We start from the raw sequence: 22638 nt of genomic DNA on the forward strand, positions 1-22638 counted from the left end.
CAAAGGTCTCTCCAGAGCCTTCTGCCTCTGAAGAGAAGTGAGGCACGAAGGACTTTCCAAACTTATTGACCCATGGAATTGTTTTTAGGAGCATCCCTAAAGGCAAACTTTCAGAATTCCACGGACCAATAAAACACTGGGAAATGAAGTGTTAGGGTGTGGTAGCAACACTCCAATTATACCCAAAAACAAGGTCTGGTCTGAGAGCCACTCTGTCACTTTCAAGGAACTTTAATGTATCTGTTCTCCATCATCATGGGTTGGTTTAATTTGATACATTCTCAGAATGCTGGGAGCACTTGCCTGGGGTTTCAGCCCGCCATCACTGTTGGTGACAGCCTCACAAATGGCTTCCCAAAGTCTCATTTGGCTAATCTAATTTACCTAACCTCCCCCATGCACTCTTACCAAATTGGCAGACCTTCACAAGCTCATCTCTTCATCCTGCCCTGTTATCAGTAACAGGAGAAGGAGAGGAGGAGTATTTCTCCCTGTAGGACAACTGCCTGAATTCCATAACCTCCCCCTCCCCACAATCTCTTTCTGCCTTCGTGTGTATCAGTTGCTGCTCTGGTCTTTTGGTTGCAAGTTTCTAGCATTTTCTGCAGAAGAGTCACAAAAGCAAGCCTTTAGGTAGCCCCTCTAGAGCCTGGCCCACATTGTCCTTTTCAAGACCTCCAGCTCTGAGTTTGTGATTCTCTATTGCGGCTGCAGCATAAGTTGCCACAGAGAGAAGACGCCTACCAAGGGTGAATATTTTGGCCTGACCCCAAACGTCTGTCATTCACTATTGTAAGATGTGAAAGTCTGGGATGGCCTACATTCCTGATCCTACATTTCAAGTGGAATAGTGTGCAAATGCTCAGTATCCAAAATAAATGGGACATCAGCTTTGTCTCTGGCATTAACCAACTCATTAAATATAAAATAAACACAAGTAAATGGCCTTTAAATCTCACTGGCAGAAAGCTTGGCAACTACTCTGAGATTCTAGAGGTCACTGGAACTTCTCTCTTCAAACACGAATCTTCCTCACACTGTGAGGCACAGGACAGGTCTGCCTCCTGTGGGTTTCGGGGTGCTCCCTTCCATGTGGGAGCTGCCCTGCAGAGCTACCTACCCCAAGAGTCTGTCCATGGAGAATGATGGTTACTGCCTGAAGTATGGCCTTTGGCACTGATCGGCCATGGAGAAATGGCTGTTAGTTCTTACAAGTGATTAGAAATTCAGGACTACAACTTTCACTTGGCACTAATTATAAATACCTAGGAAGAGCCACCAAACCTGACCTTGGGTTTCTGATTGCTCCCCACCTATTGGCTATTCCCAGAGAGCCAATATTCACATGGTTTCCTAAATCCTGTGTACACTCCCTCTCCCACGGGTCCCCTGGTCCCATTAGTAATGCTACTTGCTGAACATTTCGCTTTGTCTCAATCTATCTGTAGTTTCAACATCAACTGGACTTGTTGGGGAAGGTGATGGCTCAGGTTTTCTGGATAACTGATGTAATTATTCACCTCATGCCAAGCATGCACAAAACAAATTGTAATAACTCACCAATCAGAAAACAAGCACATGCACCTCTTTGCTCAGAACTTTACTTCAGAGCTCAGCTAGATTTCAGCAATTACTGACCTCTTTTATAAAATCAAAGTGAAATATGCACTGCTTTTGGTAAAAAGCATGTTGACTTGATAGTCCTTCAAAGGTGGGTGCTTGCCTGGGAGGCTATGAGTGAGCAGCTCCATTATGCAGCAGACCCAGCTGTGGTCATGCATCAGAATTATTGGCTTTGCCCATTCATCTCAGTCAGCTTTCTTTTTTTCCCCCTTTTTCTTTCTTAGAGATAGGGTCTCACTCTGTCACTCAGGCTGGAGTGTAGTGGTGCAATCATAGCTCACTGCAGCCTCAACCTCCCGCTCCTGGGCTCAACCAGTCCTTCTGCCTCATCCTCTCAAATAGCCATAGCCAGGACTGTAGGCACGTACCACCACACCCAGTGCATTTAAAAAAAAATTTTTGTAGAGACAAGATTCCATTATATTGTCTGGGCTGGTCTCAAACTCCTGGGCTCAAGCCATTCTCCCACCTTGGACTTCCAAAGTGCTGGGATTATAGGCATGAGTCCCTGTGCCCAGCCTCAGTAAGCTTTCACAGTCTAACTTTGTGCCAAGAAGTTAATAAGATCTGAAACTAGTCAAAGTAGCTTCCATTTATTCACAGTTTTTAAAACATTTTTCAAGTTTAGTCAACTTCCCAATATAATCAAAGGACAAAATGGCAATAAAAAATATACTTCATCAGATCTTAGAGTTATGCAATCAGTTAAAAAAGTAGATATTGGGTTTTAAACAACTGACATACGCTTTCCTTTTCCCCCTTTAAAGGTTTTCAGTATCCATTTGAAATCATTGAATCACTTTTCTTCTCCTCCACAGACTTCAGAACTTTTTCACCCAGAACTGGAGAAGGAGCACTCAGTCATTAGCTGAGGGGAATGGCAAGGATCCAGGGGTCCTCCGTGACTACACAACCACCCTCCTGAGCACCTTTAGGAAATCCAATGCTGTCTGAGAAGCAGCGGGGCCAGATCCAGACCTATGGAAAATTAATATCTGAAGTGCTTCCTGAAGGTCACCTCAGTCTTTATGCTATTTCAAAAGCTAGCCCGGGGCTTAAGAAGAAAAGGGAAGTGACATTCCAGCCATATTTGGGGAGCTATTTAATTTTCATTGCATACCTCATGCACAGGGGTAATAACACATTCTAGGACATTCTTCTGGCCTACCCACTCTTCCTCTTTCTCTTCTTCTCTTTCCCTAATGAGTGGTAGTGACAGGATGGAAGTCTGCACTCTTGGTAGATAAATGGCAAAGCAGGAGAAAGAACTATTCCATAATCAGTTAAACAGGGAGTTTTCAGAATCCTGTCTGTAAGTGTTTTCAGACACTTAAGTGTCTTGTCACTTAAGTGTCTTACTGGAAGCCTACTAAGTTATCAAGACTGTATTTCTTTGCTTTGTGCACTGCGACATTGAAGCATTGAGACACGAGAAGTCCAAAAGAGGAAAAATGTGAAAATCACAAATTTAAAGAAAATGTTGAGGTCTCAGTTCTGAAACACCATGCTTCAAGTGTTGTCATTTTTGAGAACATTTTTTAAAGGCGTCTAATATTCCAGGACATACAGTTCCCATTACTGGCCCAGCAGGTACACAGAGTCTCCCACTTTGATGGTCCCTGGGTTTTCCAGCACAAAATACTGCCCAAAGAGTGGTGATTTTCCATATAACTTTCGTTCTGACGGGTCACACTGGCGATAACTGCAATAGGAAAATATCATGATGAGTCACAGCCAAGCAGACGCAAGAGCTCAACCAGCACGTGGCTTCCATCACACACAGGGCCTCCACATGCACAGCTTGAGAGGGCACCATCCCATCAAAGCTCAACAGAACAGCGCCTCCTGGAATGGGGCAGTGAACAGCCTGCCCAGCAAACAACTACAGAAGCATAAGCAATGGCCACATCCCCACATCTTTTCTCTATATTCATGTTCCCCCTTTCAGCATCAAGACATTAGATACTTGGCCTGGCGCAGTGGCTCACGACTGTAATCCCAGCACTTTGGGAGGCCGAGGCGGGCAGATCACAAGGTCAGGAGATCCTGGCTAACACAGTGAAACCCAATCTCTACTAAAACTATAAAAAATTGGCCCGGTGTGGTGCCAGGCGCCTGTGATCCCAGCTACTCGGGAGGCTGAGGCAGGAGAATGCCATGAACCCAGGAGGCGGAGCTTGCAGTGAGCCGAGATTGTGCCACTGTGCTCCAACCTGGGCGACAGAGTGAAACTCCATCTCAAAAAACAACAACAAAAAAATTAGATACTCAATGTGTCTAGACATACTTTATCATCTTCCTTTGCCCTAGGCATCTTTCCTCCTGTCTCCTCCATATCTGTCACCTGAACTACTATCCTAGTCATCACTTGGGCTGGGAGCCCATCCTTTACACCACTGTCCTCCCTTCCCACAGCCTGTCCACAGCTGACCAGTTCCAAGGTTCTTCCTGTACAACATTATTTGACTTGGCTTGCTTTTCCTCATTCCTACCATCACGATCTTGCTTCCAGCATGCTCAGATTATCGTAATAACTTCTTAACCAACCTTTCTTCCTCGTTCTCTACCTGTTTTCAATTCATTGTTGACACTGCACTATATCACTGTTGTAATTGTATTCTGGTCTTATCATTCCTAGGCTCGCAAACCTTCCATGGCTCCCCAATGCCTAAAGAATAACATTCCAACTATTCAGCCTGGTGTGTAGGGCTCTACCTGGCCCCAGCCTACTTTTTCAAACCTGTTGCCATCTGCTCCTTACTTGCACCTCTGCAGCTGTCTGCTGGATTTCACCTTGCTTTGCATTTTACTGACTCGGTAAGCCCTCTGTGATTCCTGTGGGATGCCCCTCCTCCAGGTCCCCATGCTTTACAATTATACCTGCCTCAAGGCCCAATTCAAACACCACATCTCCCGGGAAGGAAGCCCAGGTTCCCCCAGCCACGAGTAATTCCCCTCCTCAATTCTCTTTGCCCCTCCAACACTCACATGTCTTGTCCTGTAATGTCAGGGCACAAGTTTGACTCTACAAGGCAGAGTCCCTGGAGAACAGGAACTGTGATTAATGCCTGTTAATTGTACTGCCTTGTACTGCTCATGCCCAATGCTGGGCCTCCTACGTCGCCTGTGACCCAGCATTGTTTGCTGGCTGGATTAGCATGCTCACGAGTAAAACCGTCTGTCAGAGACAGTATAAATATGAATATTTTTGTCCAGCAGAAAATGAAAGAAGCCGCAGGGAGAGGGCACATGAGCAGATGTGTGGGACTCACATGGCAAGATTCCCCTACCTTCCCCGCTGGGAAGAAGTTAACCTTCAGCTTTTTATTTAATCTAACCCTAATTTTACATCATTTTTATATTTAAAACATTTTTAGATAAATCATTCATTTTATTCTGCCTTGCTTAAAAAAAAAAGTGACTGCAACAACTTGGTTCTAATGTTGTTTTCAAATCAGAAATGGCAAAGGAGAAAACAGAGAGTCAAATCTAGAACCTCCTTCTGGAGACCCACAGCTCCTTCCCCAGACTGTAAACAGTTCCTGTAGGCAGCATTGTGTCCACTCTGTTCTCTGTTGCATTCTCATGGCCTGGAACAGTGCCTCATACATATGCTGTAACCACTCAAAAAAAATGTTGGTTGAACAATGAATGAACAAATGAATGAATGAATGAATGAATGAAAATGACAAGCTGCTGATGCAGGCTTCCCTGCCTTGCCAAGAGAATTTCCTCTCTCTGTAATCAGGTTTCTGCAATGCCCTTGGACCTGACGAACCAGACATCTCTCCTAGCCTGGCTCTCCTCTGTCAGCATGTGACACCCACGACATTTTGGGATGTATCTGTCAGAGGGTGACCTCTTCAGGAACAGGCGACACATCAGCTGCTTGTATGGCTTGGGATTTCCGTGGCTACCAAGCTCTGTAATCTAGAGTCCAGGCTCTCATTATCTTGGGGAGAAATTGAGAGTTGGAGTTCTGCACACCACATATGGATAGTCTATAAGGAACTTTACACATGTTATCTCTTTTAATCCTTACAAACTGCCAATGTGCGAATTTGTCTTTTCTCCATTTTACAGTTAAGTCTCAGGGGAGTAACAGACTTGCCTGAGATCACAGATCTAAGGGATCCAGCTGGGGCCAGAGCCCAGGCCTGGCTGACTTCAGAGTCTGGTGGACTCTTCCCACCCAGGACGTAACCCTGCCTGGTCATCAACATCCTCCTGAGTACAACCGCCGGCCTGAGAAGAACTGAGGGGCCTCACAATTTAGTCATCTACACCAATTTCTAGCCACTGACAGTTTTCACCTATCCCTTCCTGCCAACCACACACATACACACTCACTCCCCCACCAGGTAATGAGGAGCAGAGGACCATAAAGAGCGGCTGCCCCTCCCGGCACAGCCTCCCTAAACTGCAGAGGTCAGGGTGAGGGAGTTGCTTTGTCAAAGTGCAGGTGTGGTCACCGGCTCACAGGTGGCGGTCCACTCCACTGTCTAGGAGTAGAAGCGGGAAGAGCTATGGGAGTGGAGAAGGGGTTCTCGGCGGGCCGGCCTGCCAGGGCTTTCCTACAGCTGCCTGGTTTTGCTGCAGACTCTCACCGCCCCCTGCACCACCTCCTCCTGCTGCTGCCGCTGCTGCTGCTGCGCTGTGTGAAGACTCAACGAGGTCACTAGCGGCCCCTACTGGCACTAAGAGGTATTGCAAGCAGTCTATGGATTCGTGTGCACACCAAGTTCAACCGACTGAAAGAAAATAGTGTTGTTTCATACATGGGTCTTCTACGATTTTTTTAATATATGACTTTTCATATATGTATTCCTGTTGGTATTAATAAATTAAAACTCATTTAAGATCTTCCTTAGTGCACTTTCTCCTTAAATGAATACGAAACATAACTATTCTAATGAGCAGGAAGCCCAAGACACTTTATTTAGCTTAAACCGAGGTCTCCATTATTTACAAGGTGCAATGTAAATGGAAACAGTCTGTTACCTTTAAAGTGCTGTGCACCACAAAGGGCTGCTCCTTGTTTACACTGCCTGGTTTACTCATTCACTGGTCAACGTCCAGGCCATGACTCCAGGCAGAGTCTCTGGTCACTGCCCAATCCCGCCACTGGTGTTCATGGGACCATAAGTCACCAGGGGCAGAAGCCATTCCTGAGGCCTCATGACTGCCTATTTCTATGGCCAGGTTAAGAATTAAACAGCATTGTTAATCCCAACACTTTGGGAAGCCAAGGCAGACACATCAGCTGAGGTCAGGACTTTGAGACCAGCCTGGTCAACATGGTGAAACCCTGTCTCTACTAAAAATACAAAAATTAGCCAGGCATAGTGGTGCATGCCTGTAATCCCAGCTACTTGGGAGGCCAAGGCATGAGAATTGCTTGAACCCTGGAGGCGGAGGTTGCAGGGAGCCGAGATTACTCCACTGCACTCCAGCCTGGGTGACAGAGTGAGACTCTGTCTCAAAAAATAAGTAAATAAATAAATAAAAGAAAATAAAAGAAAAGAATTAGCATCGTGAACGTTCCCAGGAGAGGTGCCACACTGAACTTACAGAGGCTGGCTGTTGGGCAAGTTCATGTTAGGTTTCATTTAAAGCAGCCTCTGAGTATAGGAAGAAGTGTGGTCAGGCTTCTCCTCCTCTCAGAAAGTGTCAAGTTTGTAAACGGAGACTCTCAATGAACGCAGCTTACATGGTCATTCTGCACAGTATTTTATCACCTATAACAATCCTATATCTTGCCTTATTCCAGTCTACCAGAAGAGGTATTACAAGTCCAGTTTATACCAATAAAGAAACTGTGACTTGAAGAGCCTAAGCAACTTGCCAGTGTCACACAATTAGGAGCTGACAGAGCCAGACAGGTGGAGGGTCTGTCTCCTCCCTTGGAGTTACCACTGCTATATCTTCTGTGTTTTGCTCAGCGGAGCACAGCCTGACACAAGTGGCTGCTGGCAAATGTCATTGCAATCACAGTATTCGTGCATCCAGCAAAACCTTTTTTTTTTTTTTTTTTTTGAGTGCCCATGCAGTAACTGTGCTATATTCTTTCCATTAGGGGCAAGATGTCATGAAAGCAACAATGGCAGACTCCAGTCATTCCTTCAACCATGGGGATTAGTGTGTACGTCACTTTCCCTTAAGAAAGAAAAGAAAAATTCCATTTTCCTATTTTCCTGTTAGCAGACAGGCCTCCACTGTGCCGCCCACTGTGAGTATTTTACAGACAAAGGCTCCCCTGTGCCTCTGTATTTCTTTTTCTCGCACTGCTGTGCCACCCCGGGCTCTGCCTGCGGGTGACTAACATCAGGAGGCAGGGCTGGGCAGGCAGAGAGGTCTCCCAGCTGAGCGCTTGCATTCCAGAAGCAACCCCAGCCATGGGCACCATGAGTGGCCAGAGGCAGAAAGCCGTGTGGTTCTGAGCAACCTGCCCAACAGCGGAGAGGCTGTGGACACCACTGTTTGCTTCCCTTCCCATGATTTATGCGATGCGGCCAGGCCTTTCTCTTCCCGATTTATGACCACCTGTCTTGGGAAGAACATAAATTAAACATCCATGGCAATTTAAATCTCAGTAAGAGATAGGAGAAGACACCTAGGCTGGCCGCACTGTCTCCTGGGGTATTAGAAGCAATTAGGCCTGGATTGTTGGGCTGCACAAAGCCTGCAGAAGATCAGGGGGGTGTGCTGGCTTCTTACGCTCCCCGCCTTCCCACCCTCACTCTGTGTTTAGGGTCAATTATCCTCCTTCTATAAACACAGGCTCCCAATGGAGGAAGGGGGGCCCTGAAGATGCAGAGAACGAGCCCAAACACGTGAAGTGCTTTGCGGAGGCCGTTTCTGCAAGAGCATAAACCTTCTAAATCCAGAGGGAAGGATGCCCCACACCGAGCAACTGGGGGGAGAGAGAGAACAAGATGGACAAAAAAGGATGACAGCCAATTCCCCAAACCACTTGGCTGATTTACACAGAACCATCTATTTCTGTCTTGCCTCCCTTATTTTATAGGGAAGAACACTCAGGGCCTGAGTGGGGGTGGGGGCGGGAGCACAGCAGTTGGTGTGCTGCAGATCCAGGTCTCCTGACTCCCAGCCCAGGATCTTCCCTCTGGCCCTCCCTGCTTTCTGCCCCTAGTAGCTCCTCTGTGGCCATGGAAAACAGGAAGACTGAGTTCTGGTTTGTTCTGATGGTGAGTGTGCACATTTCAAAGAATAGCTATAACCCTGCTCCTCTCATCAATGTTCTGTCACACATAGTGACATTTCCCCCAAAATTTTACTATGAAAAGTCTCAAACAGGCAATTGCTAAAATAATTTTACAGCAAATACCCATTTACTCGCTGCTTGAATTCTGAGCTTAACACTTGACTATATATATATATATACTTGACTATATATATTCTTGACTATATATATATATATATATAAAACACTTGACTATATATATCTGTCATCCAAACTGGAGTGCAGTGGCACAGTCTCAGCTCACTACAACCTCCAGCTCTCGGGTTCAAATGATTCTCCTGCCTCACCCTCCCAAGTAGCTGCAACTACAAGTGACCGCCACCATGCCCAGCTAAGTTTTGTATTTTTAGTAGAGACAGGATTTCACTATGTTGCCCAGGTCTCGAACTCCTGACCTCAAGTGATCCATCAGCCTCAGCCTCCCAAAGTGCTGGGATTACAGGCGTGAGCCATCGTGCCTGGCCTTGACTATATTTTCTTTATCACATATGTATCTATTCATCAATCCACTGTATTCTCTCAGGCTGGTCTGTAGCCCTCCTCTTTGAAAGTTGCTACAAATCACACCCAATGCTGTTGGAGAGAGGTAGAGACCAGCCACTTGCTATCCACCTCAAAGATTCCTTGAGTCCCACAAACCCCCTTCTCCGTAACTCCCTCCACCCACCTTGTTTAACTTCCCTGCTGACCGCTGTCTCCCTGCCAGGTGACTTAGGCCCTCAAGGCCACCTGCTAACCTTGCTGCAGCCTGGCCCACACCCTGGGACTCATCTCCTATAGGATGACAGGTGCTGGCCAGAGAAGTCAGGCCACAGCCTCATGCTCAGGAGTGAGGTGACAGCAGGGATGACAGCCCTCCAGCCCAGGGCTTCAGCTTGCCCAGAGAGGGAGTCAGATCTGGGACAGTAGAATTGTCAGGGAGGGATTGGGGCTGATCAGAGAAGACTGAATTGTTGGCCCCCGAAAAGGCCATGAGGTGGGTGAAAGGTGGAAGGAAGGGGAGGCAGGGAGCCTCACGCTATAGGGAATGAGTCCTGCTCCACAAAGGCCAGTGCAAGCTCTGTCATGCACTCGTTCACGATGGTTTTGACACAAGATAGTCACATCTCAACTGCATTCCTTCTTCAAGGTTCTCAGAGCCCTCCCTTCTACAAGTTATACCTGGGGATGCCAAGTCAGGACCAAAGTCAAGGAAGGCTCTCAGGGACTGCAGAGATGAGGCCTGACACCTGGCCTGTGATTCAGTATTCAATGTCAAAGGAACCAATGAAGAGAAGCACCTTAGTTCATTTTCAGTTTCAGCAATTTCCTGGGTCCCAAATTTGGCAGATAACAGCACTGAAGTGCTTGGATACTAAACTGTTATTGTTGTTTTCACAAAAGTAATGCAGAGCAATTATAGAAAGTTTAGAGACTACATATAAGAATAACCCTTTTCCATAATTCTATCACTGAACCAAAACTGCATCTCCATTTTGCTTTATCTCCTTTCAGCCTTTTATCTACTCATGTGCATTTATGTTTTTTAAAATGTAAAATCAAATAAAAATAAAAAGTAAATAGTGCTATTTTATAATCAACTTTGTAAAATCAACATGGCATCTTGACTATATATACAATTTAAAATGATTCTCGGTACTGTGTCTTTCACTTAAAATTTATCCTTAAGAAATTTTAAAGTAAACATAAAAGTAGAATAGTGCAATAAATCTCCCCATAATTATCACTCAGATTCTATTTATGAAGATTGTGACACATTTTAAAATGTACTAATCTATCCTATTTTCTTTTGCTAAAATAATATATAGTATATAACAAGTTCCAGATGTCACATCACTTCACTCCTACACACATACTTCAAGCAGCGTCTCTAAAATATATTGACATTTCTAATATAACCACAATGCCACCAGGACACCTGGTACATTTTTTGGTATCATCTAATCCTCAGCCCATAATACAATTTGTCAAAATACATAAGCAACTTTTAAACATTGATTTATTTGAATTATGATTTCTAAATGAAAGATAAAAGTATTTATTTAAGCAGACATGTTGGTGCTCAAAACACCAGGGAATGTTTCCCAAATCATCTCTTTGATGGGACCCCCTTGAGCTTCCAGACTATGTGTGTGGTGTTTTCACTGCTTCCTCTTGTAAACATTAAGCAACAAATATTGCTTCTGTTCCAGGCACCTAAACCCGAGGATGAGCCCCGTCTGCCCAGTCCTACCTCTTCAGTGTTTCCAGCGGCTCCTTCCTGCTCATGACGCCGGTGTCTGGGTCCACTGTGGTTAAAATGCATCTGGAGACACACACAGAGCATCATAAGAGGGACAGAGCAGAGTGTGGCCTTTTCCCCACCCCCACCCCACAGGGACAGGAAAGCGCCTTACCTGGAACAAGCCATCAACCTTTTCAGTTCCACGTCGCCAATAAGAAGCTCGTCCCAAGAATCCTAAGGAACAAAGCACAAACTCCCATGAGCACCTCCAGATCCTGCCCCTGACACGTGTGTAGAGACTTCCCAGGAGCGCCCGCACCTAATGATGTCACCCACATCAGCGAAGGCAGCCTTCTGTTCTCCTCCAGCCCTGCTCTGCCAAGCAATACCCACACACCTTCACGTTCCCTCTCTCTGGCTTTCATATGCCAGTTCATTCCCCTGAGATGAGATTTCTCTCTCGTCTCACTTGTAACTGTCATGGAAACTCATCTCGCTCAGGGAGGCTCCCTGATGATCCCATTTGACTCCTGGTGGGGGTTGGGGTGCACAAAGTGGATGGGGTGCGTGAAAGTGGGGAGGGGGACAGAAGGGGACATTACTCATTACTTCAGATAGTATCAGATCCCTTCATGCCTGCCTGAAGTTACATGGATCAAGAGCCTGAAGTCATTGAGTATGTGCATGTCTCCCCGGCCAGATACGGACACATCAGGAGCAGGACCAGCAGCCTCATTCCTCTTTGATTTTTGCTGGAGCATTCACGAAGTACTGAAGCCAGGGGAGCTCTGCAGGCATTGCCTGTGGGCTGGGTCAGTGGAGCCTACTTTCCACAACAAACCGCATTAGTGGACCAAGGCCCTCCAATCTAGCAGCCAAGATACGCCATCCATACATGGAATTCTAAAGATCAATATTCTATTTTTAAATGCCAGAAATAATCACAAAAAGCACTCCAAGGCAGCATGTTGTGTGTTGGTTTCACTGTGCAGGCAATACTTACTCGGGATTTAGAGGCACAGCTCTCCGGACTGGTCTGGTTAGAGGAAGTTTTATGGAATAGGTAAGATAAGTGCTGAGTCTAAAAGGGCAAAGAGTTTGAGAGGCACAAAAGAAGGGTAAGGGGACTCCAGGCAGAGGGGACAGCAATAAGAAGGAAGGGTGCTGAGGAGGCAAAGTTCATTTGATTATAGTCCTGACCTTCTTACCCTCGGAGAGAAGTGCCCGCCACACAAGGGCGAAAGGCAAAGACCTGGAGTTAGAAAGCAAACTGCCTTGTCCTTGGTTGATCATGAGCTGAGGGACAGAGTTTCAAGCTCAGAATCTTAACTTCGATAGTGTGTGTTATTCTTGATATATATGACACAGGGGTTTTGTTCTGTCATAAATCATAAAATGGGTCTCAAGTGCATATTTTCAACAGTCCAGAAAACTGGGCACAGTGGATTAGCACAGCCACAGCCTGTCCTGTGAACATTTCTCCACAAGGAGGCACTGTGGTAATAAAAAAAACACATAAACAGCGTATAAAAGGAGAAAAATAAGGGTTCCACTTAGGAAATTAAGTTCTTATTAATTAAAGAAATATTTCCAGAGCCCCTTCTATGTCCAGTAAAAACTATTGAGGATTGAGTCATAAGCACTGATGAGCCCAGGAAAGTCTTCCTACAGCACCTGGAGGTGACCAGTTCAAACAGGACAAGCATGGTATGGGAGAGGCTCAGAGCACACCATAGCTTCAGAGATGGGAGGGGGCTCTTTGAGGTCCTGCAATCACAGCAGGCTTCCCAGGGGAGAGGGCTTTTAATCCAGGCTTTCAGAGAATGTCAAGAGTTTTAAGTAGGGAAGGGAGTAAGATTCTCAGTGACCAGGAGACACTGGTTTGCAGTTTGGAGCTTTCATTGGCGATATGGTTTGGCTGTGTCCCCATCCAAATCTCATCTTGAATTGTAGTTCCCATAATCTCCATATGTCATGGGAGGGATCCAGTGGGAGATAATTGAATCATGGGGGTGGGTCTTTCCAGTGCTTTTCTTGTGATAGTGAATAAATCTCACAAGATCTGATGGTTTTATAAAGGGCAGTTCCCCTGCACACATTCTCTCGCCTGCCACCATGTGAGACATGCCTTTGCTTCTCCTCTGCCTTTTGCCATGATTGTGAGGCCTCCCCAGCCATGTGGAACTGTGAGTCCATTAAGCCTCTCTATCTTTATATACCCAGTCTCGGGTATTTCTTCATAGCAGTATGAAAATGAACTAATACAGTTGGTAATAAAGGCTGGAAAAGCGGACTGTGGCAAGGTTACAGAGGAATGTAATGATTGAGTGGGAAGCGTGGACCTTTGTGACATGGAGAGCCACTAAAGGCTTCTAAGCAAGGCAGAAACACTGATGTTTTGTCACAGACTTTTAGAGGGGGAGAGATCATGCTGATCAGCTCTGGGAGGCTTGGCTGTGGCAACATTCAGGAGGGAGGACTTAGTGGTCCAAACTTAAAGTAACAAACGTTAGATCTGGCTGGTGGCTGAGAACAGAAAGCGGAGCTGATGTGGCTGGGACTGGGAGGAACACAGCAGAGGGAGGAGCCAGGGCTGACTGTCACCTTCCCAGACTGGGTGAAAGAAAACAACGAGCTGCCTGGATAGAAACAGCAAAGTCAACAGAAGGAGTTTGGGGACCAGGCACAGTGGCTCATGCCTGTAATCCCAGCACTTTGGGAGGCCAAGGCAGGTGGATCACCTGAGGTCAGGAGTTCGAGACCAGCCTGGCCAATATGGCAAAACTCCTTCTATACTAAAAATACAAAAATTAGCCAGGCGTGGTGGCACATGCCTGTAATCCCAGCTACTCAAGAGGCTGAGGCAGGAGAATCGCTTGAACCCAGGAGACAGAGGTTGCAGTGAGCTGAGATCACGCCACTGCACTCCGGCCTGGGTGACAGAGCAAGACTCTGTTTCAAAAAAGAAAGAAAGAATGAGTTTGGGGAGGTGGAGTGAGGGTGTAGAGGCTGGTGTGTGAGCACCTAAGTCTGAGTTTCTCTGTCAACCAACAAAGAGTTGGAACTGTGACACAGCACTCCAGAGGGGGTCCCGGTGAACATTTAAGGGACCTACATCAGGTGACAGAGGGTGATGCTGCAGGAGACAGTGTGATCACCAAGGAGGGGAGAGAATAGGGTCAAGGCCAGAACTTTTGGAAGTAAGGAATGAGGACAAACAGCAGAGAAGTAAGGGCAGTGCAGTCAAAAGAGAAACGTTTCAGTAAGTAGTGCCAATGGGTCCTCAGGGCAGGGAGGCGGTGACTGAAAAAGTCACTGACTGTGGCAGGTGGGGTGGATGTCTCTACTGTGGCTCTGGGGAGAAATGAGGTGTAAGAAATGAGTGTGGGGAGTGCCGATGATGAAGGGAGGCAGAGCAAAGCCACAGTTGCTGAGAAGGTAGGTTCTGAGATGCAAAGTGGGTCTGCTTTCCAGAAACTTGCATGCAGGTCCTCAGCCTTCCTCCATGCTAGCCTGCTCTCTCAGCTGCACCCTGGCCCCACCTGCTCTAATCCTTCTCCAGGCTCCTGGCAGAGGCAAATATGTACCATGCAAATCAGATTCAGTCACTCTCTGGCTAAAAATTCTTCCCAGACTCCCCAAAACCTGACACCAAGTACCTGTGCTCTCAGCTCCCCTCCTCTCCTGAGCCCCAGCGCTACGAGATGACCATTCTCTCACATCTTCATAGCCCTGTGTATGCACCCCTCCCTCAGTGCTCCCCTTCTCCTTGACAATACTTATCTGGTCATTCATTTAACAGATAAGTAGTGCATACCTACTATGTGCCAGGGGCTCTCCTAGGGGCTGGAGATAAGGAGCTTGCATAGGGGAAACAGACAATACACTAATACCTGAGTACACACGGCTTGTTAGGTGGGGTGTGTGCTGTGGGGGGCTGGATGAGTGGGGTCAGTGAAGCCCGCAGCAGGGGACTGAAAGAGGCACTGGAGTGAGCCATGAGGCCTGTGAGGGAAGGTATGCCAGGCGGAGGACCCAGCCAGGACACAGAGAAAAGGCCAGTATGGCTGGGGCAGAATGAGACAGCAGAGGGGAGTGAGAGGAGAAGGGGCTGGGAGCTGGCAGGGTGTCATGTTGGGCCTTCAAGGCCATCCATAAGGATCCCATCTTTTACTTGAAGGAAGGTGGAGAACTGTGAGAGGGCTTTGAGCAGAAGAATCACATGATGTTACTTACATCAACAGGGTTACTTTGACAGATGTGCTGAGAACAGCCCATGGATGGTGGCAGGGCTGGGTCAAGAGTAGGGCAGGAAGGCCAGTGAATCCAGGCTGTTGCAGCACCACTGGTGACTACATCCAGGCAGGGAGGGGAGTGGGGAGGAGGCCCAGCCATAAAGATTTGTCAACTGTAGGAACTTGGGATATGAGACAAAGAGAAGAACAAAGGGTGGTTCGCAGTTTGGGGCCTGAGCCAGCGGAAGTCAGGGCTGCTGTGTGCTGAGATGGGTGAGACTGGGCACAGCAGGCTTTAGGGTGGAAACCTGACCCTCAATTTCAGACATCCTGACATTGGATTAGACATCCACATGGAGCTATGGAGAAGCAGGGGAAAGCTCTGGCAGAAGGATATAGTTAGGAGTCCTCAGGGCAGACAAGGTTTTGAAAACAGATGATGAGAGAGAGAGAGAGAGAGAGAGAAAGAGAGAGAGAGAGAGAGAAAGAAGGAAGGAAGGAAGGAAGGAAGGAAGGAAGGAAGGAAGGAAGGAAGGAAGGAAGGAAGGAAGGAAGGAATCAGAAAAGTGAGTGCAGACAAATGAGAAAGGTTCTGAGACCAGAGCCCTGGGTGCCCCACGCTTCAGCTAACCCCACAATGCAGGTGTTAGTCACGTCCCCACGTCTGGCTGCTCGCCACCCTCCTGGCCATGTCTTACTGGACTGTGACTGCTTGTTCACTATCTGACCACCCTGAGCTCCTCAGGAGAAGCAAGTGCATTTCTTCAACCTTTGTTCTCACTGTCTATTCACAACGCACACCACACAGGGGCAGCAACCCACTAGATGATGGGTGAATTACTAGAAACAAGGCCGGCTCAGCCACCATTGTGTTACCGCCCAACTTCACATACAGAATGTTCTCAATTAAGAAACACTCAGAGAAAGAGAGAGAGATATGAGTTTTTAAAGTAAGATTCAATTGAAAGAAATCTCCGAGATCTGAAGTTCTACTCTAGGCCGTCTCCTCCTCTCCTCTCATCCGAATCTTACTGTCACAGAATTTTGGAGTGGAAATGGCTTCAGTATGACCCTTGGTGCACAGATCACACCAGGGGAAAGAAAGCTTAAAGCCGATCATAGGGAGAAAGCTGGGGTCTGAGCCAAACTCCCAGGAATGAAACTCTTCCTTACCTTTCTGTGGTACTTAATGTTCTAGAACTTTTCCACAAATTGTCATCGACCTTGATTCTCACAGCTCCCATCAGGCGAGGGAGTCATTGGAATTGCCCATGTTTTACAACTGCAAGAAGCAGAGGCCTCGGCAGGTTCGGTGACCTGTTCAGGCTTGTGTGGTCACTTGCTGAAGCAGGCGGAGTGGAATCCAGCTGTCCCAGCCCCATGGATATGCCCTAGAATTCTCAGGGTTCCTCTGGCCTTGTACAATTGAGGTTCAAAACCCAGCCCCTCCTTGCTGTGGTATAGCCTAGGGCAGGCCACCTCACCTCCCCAAGCCTCTCTCTTCTCTCCTGTAAGATAGGAATGAAAGCTTTACCCTGCTGGGCTCTGTGAGGCATAGAAGAGACAACATACTTAAGTGAAACACAAGTGTTTATTCAAAACCCTCCCCACTCATTTCTCTTTCCCTGAGAAGGAATATTCTCAGGAAAAATGACTCTCCTAGCCATAGCTAGTGGAAGATGAATATCAAGGACATAGTCAAAGGCAACCAAACAGTGATTATTTTCCTGTTGTCTGAGTCAGGCTGGCCCATTGTGCACAGAAGCAGGACAGGCAGAGCTCCCTTGTCACAAAGAAGCACTGAGAGACACCCAACCCAGGACCATGGGGGATATGCACACAGTCCATCTGCCTCACACTAGGAAGTTCTCTGCCATCTTTAGAAGAAACGTTACCCTTGGAAGGTGGGAGCCAAGAGTATTTTACATAAAGCATTAGTGGTGGATTTGGGAGTACTTTTATTATCCTCCATCGATTGATATTGCATTTATACACCTCATAAATTACATTATCCAAATTGATCCTTCAACAGACCTTTAAGGTAACCCTAGGCAGAAATATGATCATCTCATCGTTCAGGCAAGGTAAATGAGGTAAATGGGACACAGCAGTACTGCTCAAAGTCATGCAGAAGCCAACACAGAAGCTGAAACCAGCCCTCACATCCTCTTGTTTGAATGTGGGAACCAAATTCTTATATTATTTCTCTTTCAGCACAGCTTTGCCTCCGTACAGCAAAAGTGAAGAACAGAATTGGTTCCTCTGAGTATAAAAGGTTAAAACTCAATTGCTTTGACTCCATTTGTCCCTGTTATGGAGGAAATGGGCAGACGTAAGAACCACTATATTGTCCCTTTTACCTCTCCCTTCTCAACATAAACATGAGGCACAACCAGAGCTCCTGAATTCCTAGCTGGGAGTCAGGGCTTCTGTTGAGTATCCACGGCTGGTGGCCACTCACCAAGCCTCTAGGCCACCAACCTCTGCCTTCATGGAAGCCCAGGGAGAGAATCAGGTTAAATAGCCAAAGGCTATTTATTACAAAGTAAATTTGCTGCCATAATCCTGCGGAATCCCGGAAACCAAGCCTCAGGGCTATTCAAGCTAAGTCACCACGCAGACACCTGAGGGCAGATGGAAGGTGGCACTGCAGGCGTTTTAGGGCCGTGCCATCAAGCTCAGGGGCAACAAGCTCTCCCAACCCTCACCCAGCAGCCTTGCAGTGAATGCCTGTCTTCTCCAAGAGAGCCATCTACTAAACAGGAAGACCATCCTTTGACAAGACAGGAGCACACACTTTCTTTGTTTCACGGCCCACACAGATCATGTAGTCTGTGCAAGAAAATTTGACTCAACAACGAACCTGTCAACTCAGAATTCTCCTTAGAAGCCACAGATACTGAACTGCTTCCTTGATGACAGTCTCTGACCCATCAATATTTATATCCTCCACACAGAAGTCTGCACTTATTAGGTGCTGAATAAATCTAAAAATCAAATTGTTATGTATTACAGAGTTGATAAATAATGCACCCTTCAGACTAATCTAATCCAATGTCAAAGACTTTCATACCTTAAAAAAGAAGTCAAATCCAAGGAAAGATGCAAAGGGGCATAGCGTTACCTCTGCGTAGACATCGCATCCTGAAATTACAATATTGGGCCTGAAGTTGGTTGCTTTAACTTTCTTCTCTAGCCTGGAGTTGAGATCTGCCAGCGATGCCTCAGAAAGGATCATGAATGGGCTAGTGTCTGAGTAAGCAATCTGGTAAGGAAATACACATTGTTATAACACGTGGCACAGCAACTTTTCAGTGGCTAGGTGTGCCTAGCTCCTAGACATACCCTCCGTGCCCCACCCCACCCCACATACAATCTTTCAAAGTAGTTCTCTTGTTCTTTTAATAGAAGTCATAGTGACTCAGAAGCTTTAAATAGCCTTGCAGACAGCAGAAACTGCATGGTGGAATGAAGGGAACAAGGACTCAGAATCAATCCTAAGCTGCCACAAGGCATGTGCCCTTGGGGACATCACTGCACCTTTCTAAGCCTCCAATTTCTCAAATGTTTAGTAAGTTGGTTGAGTTTGATGACCTCATTATGTTTGATTTAAATGCTCACTAATTCCATGAATACTTATTTTTATGCAACTTACAAATTAATATTTATGTTGACTATAATTTATGCATTTGCTTGTTTATTTATTTATATATTTTGAGACAGGGTCTCCTTGTCGCCCGGGCTGTAATGCAATGGCGCCACCACAGGTCACTGCAGCCTCAACTCTCTGGGCTCAATCAATCCTCCACCTCAGCCTCCTTAGTAGCAAGGACTACAGCATAATTTCTTTTTTATGTGCATGGTAAAAGCAGTATATGGTGCTACCAACAACCCTGCTTTTATGATGAATCCTTAGAGCTTTATGCCATTAAGGCTGATCATTTGAGTCTGTGTATCTCCATACCCATGCCAACTTGCATAGCTGGAATCTGACATACAACTGCAAACTAAAAATTCTGGACTCCATGTGCGATTACAGAATGGAATGAAAAAAAGACACTGGTGCAGGACAGTTTTGAAACCCTACTGGCATCAGAATGCTTACACAAATAGGAAGGTAGATGCTCAAGGGCAAAAATTCAAGAGTCCCCCAAATGAAGAAACAAATGACGCTTCCTTAGATCACATGCCTACTGCTTGTGATCTAAGCTACCAGAGGGCTGCCCCGAAAACAAGAGAGCCGAGGTCATCAGAGATGCCACCTGAGCCCCCTGGGCTGGGGGTGACTGCTTTCTACCAATAGGGGCAGCAGAACCTCTCACCTGGTCCTTGGGTCGGAACAAGTCTGCTATTTGGTGAGGATGTCTCGGTCGCATGTGAGGCTCGAAGTGCACCAGGCGGTAGGACTGTGACTTCAGGAAACTGGTTATCCACTGGGCAGCGGCCTCACCACAGTCTCTGCCCTCAATCTCCAGGCCATGCACTCTGCAGGGGTGGCAGGAACAAAGGGCAGACATGGCTTTGAAAATCCATGCACCCTAATATGTGCCAGTTATATCAGAAAAGCTGCTTCTAGCTGTAACATTACCGTCATATCTTAATTACCAGAAGATGTAATTTTAGTCCTGGCCCTGACTCCAAACCTGCGTCAGCCCACATGAAAGTGAAAAGCACCCCTTTAAGCTTTGCTTTCCCGATTTTAAAAATCAAGTTTTGTACAACTGTGTCTCCCTACCTGGAAGGAATGCAGGGAGGATGAAATGAAATCATATATTTGAAAATGTACTGAGTTCTCCAGAAGAAACCTAATGTATCAGTATAAAGTAAACTTAGAATTACTGCAAAATCTAGTTCACCCAGCTGAATAGCGACCAGAAATCTTTATTCACAGGCCTGGCTATACTTTGCCAGTATAGTAACAGCAACAATATGAAAATGTTCTATAAAGTCTAAAACATTACAGATAATAACTTTATATATAACAAACATTAACAGTAATAGTCTATTTATTTTATAATAACAATAATAATCTACTAGATTTTATTGCAAGTTATAACTTTGTAGGATTTGAAGTTCCTACTCTCTAGCACATAGTCATGTGCAGGGCTGTTCGGCATTATATGAATTTCACAGCTATAGAGAGGAAAATAAATGCTATGGTGTAGGCCAGCATTTCACAAAGTGCAGGACCATTACCACTGCTGGCATTCAAGATAACTGTAGATGGCACCTGGGTATAGCATTAAATAACAGTGAATTATACAGAGAGAAATTTCAGTTTAGTGGTAATAAATCTTTACCTTTTAGCAACACTTGATAATCACCTCTTTTTTTTTTTTTTTTTTTTTTTTGAGACCGAGTCTTGCTCTGTCGCCCAGGCTGGAGTGCAGTGGCCGGATCCTAGCTCACTGCAAGCTCCGCCTCCCGGGTTTACGCCATTCTTCTGCCTCAGCCTCCCAAGTAGCTGGGACTAAAGGCATCCGCCACCTCGCCCAGCTAGATTTTTGTATTTTTTAGTAGAGACGGGGTTTCACCGTGTTAACCAGGATGGTCTTGATCTCCTGACCTCGTGATCCACCCGTCTCAACCTCTCAAAGTGCTGGGATTACAAGCTTGAGCCACCGCGACCGGCCCTGATAATCACCTCTTTTAACAAAGAAAGAACACACCTTAGGTCCAGAGGCCTCTGTAGGCAACAGTTTCTAGCTAGAATTTAGTAATGTTTTAGCATATTGAGTGTTTGTTAATTTCTGGCAAATTATATAGGTAGCAATATAAAATTTGTATATAGGTAGCCATACAAGGTTTATAGGTAGTCACATAAATTTATATATAAACCCATATATACAAATTATATAGGTAGCCATATAAAGCCATATACCTGGCAAATTGTATAGGTAGCTATATAAAGTTTCTTTTTTTAATAAATGTGTTTAAGATTAGTTTTTAAGCTGAATCAATTTAAAGAAAAGCATTAAGTAAATAAGAGTACAGGTGGTTTATGGTTTGGCTACTGTCATGGTGGTGTTATGCAAATGCTGGAAGTTTGAGAAAGCTTAGTGGATCAAGTAAATCTACTTGGCTGGGCATTCCATTTCCACAAATGACAAGCTCCATGACCTTGGTGATAGTTTCTTATTCTGAGACTCAGTTTCTTCATCAGTAAAATGGGGGTAGGAGCACAACTTTGTTGTGAGGATTAGGAACAATCTGTAAGAAGCACCCAAACAATTCTTAGGACTGGGGTGTGCTCAGTAGGCGGTAATGACCTAGGGTCCCCCAACCAAGTTATTTCAAGCTATCTTTGTATAGTTACTCCACAAATCAAACATTTAATCAGACAAAAGCATCCATTCTCTAATAATAATGTACAAATTGATTTTTATATTGTAAAATAATATTGAGTATAGTATCCTATATATTTTTATATAATTTTATTTTATTGCTTTATATCTAAAATGAGAAATCATTACTAATAGTGTCTGGGTTACATTAAGCAGTGAGATTAGTGTATTCAAAGGTTTCATAAATTTTTAAAAACTTTTTATTGAAGTGTCACACTCATGTAGAAAAGTGCACTGCTGTAGTATATGACTTGATACCTTTTCGCACACTGTCACCCCACCCATTCTAAATTAACTGCCTGAGAATCAGAGGGCTGAAATATGCACCCAAGGCCTATGAAGTCATGAGAACATTTACAAAGACCAGGAGTGTCTGTGTTACTCTTTTCTGGATCAAGATGAAAAATAAATAAAATGAATAAAATAAATGTACCCAAACTTATACACCCAAATGGATATTACCTTTCAGAGCAGTCACCTTGGGAAGTAATCATTCTAACCTATTATTAATCATATCTACTTATTACTACTCTTAAGCCTAACCTCACTTTTTAACAAAAAAAAAAAAAAAAAAATGGTCCTATCGTTTTCTTATCCATAGGGTTTAGCTCCAAATAATTTTTTACTTTTCCCAAAAATCAAATTCACCAGTTCTAGAACTGAGTGTATATGAGGGGCTTAGCGTTTGTGTGTGTGTGCAGTTTAATGTCTGAAATGCTGATTTCAGAAGCATCTTGTGAAATGCCAGCATTACCAAATATCTAGGTATGGAGAGAGCCTTGAAGGTCATTGCCTTGTTAGATGCCTCTTTGCTGGTGCCTAAGAAAAAAAAAAAATCACCCTCCTTTCTCCAGAGTCAAACCCTTACAGCCCACCAAAGTACCTTTTCAGTCTCAACTTGCCATTCGGCAGCCCAGGGCTTCCCTTAGTTGCTTTTACAGGAGGGTG

General features: G+C 45.4%; 1 protein-coding gene across 3 annotated transcripts in view; it reads right to left on the reverse strand.

The window, feature by feature from the left end:
* Positions 1–2194: 2194 nt before the first annotated feature.
* Positions 2195–22638, reverse strand: part of MTARC1 (mitochondrial amidoxime reducing component 1) — a 29547-nt gene continuing 9103 nt past the window's right edge. Inside the window, exons 3-7 of one of the 3 annotated variants that reach the window (XM_017869999.1) lie at positions 19669–19831; positions 18471–18611; positions 11284–11345; positions 11121–11192; positions 2195–3325 (exon numbers count right to left, since the gene is read on the reverse strand). In XM_017869999.1, the coding sequence (XP_017725488.1) occupies positions 3199–3325; positions 11121–11192; positions 11284–11345; positions 18471–18611; positions 19669–19831 (565 nt within the window). In that variant the 3' untranslated portion in view covers positions 2195–3198. Of the gene's footprint in view, positions 3326–11120; positions 11193–11283; positions 11346–16519; positions 16855–17287; positions 18334–18419; positions 18612–19668; positions 19832–22638 lie in introns of those variants that run through there. The other 2 variants (XR_001885087.1, XM_017870000.1) reach the window with 2 other exon arrangements.

The sequence above is a fragment of the Rhinopithecus bieti genome, unplaced genomic scaffold (genome assembly GCF_001698545.2).
Source record: "Rhinopithecus bieti isolate Rb0 unplaced genomic scaffold, ASM169854v2 scaffold_1673, whole genome shotgun sequence".
NCBI lineage: Eukaryota > Metazoa > Chordata > Mammalia > Primates > Cercopithecidae > Rhinopithecus > Rhinopithecus bieti.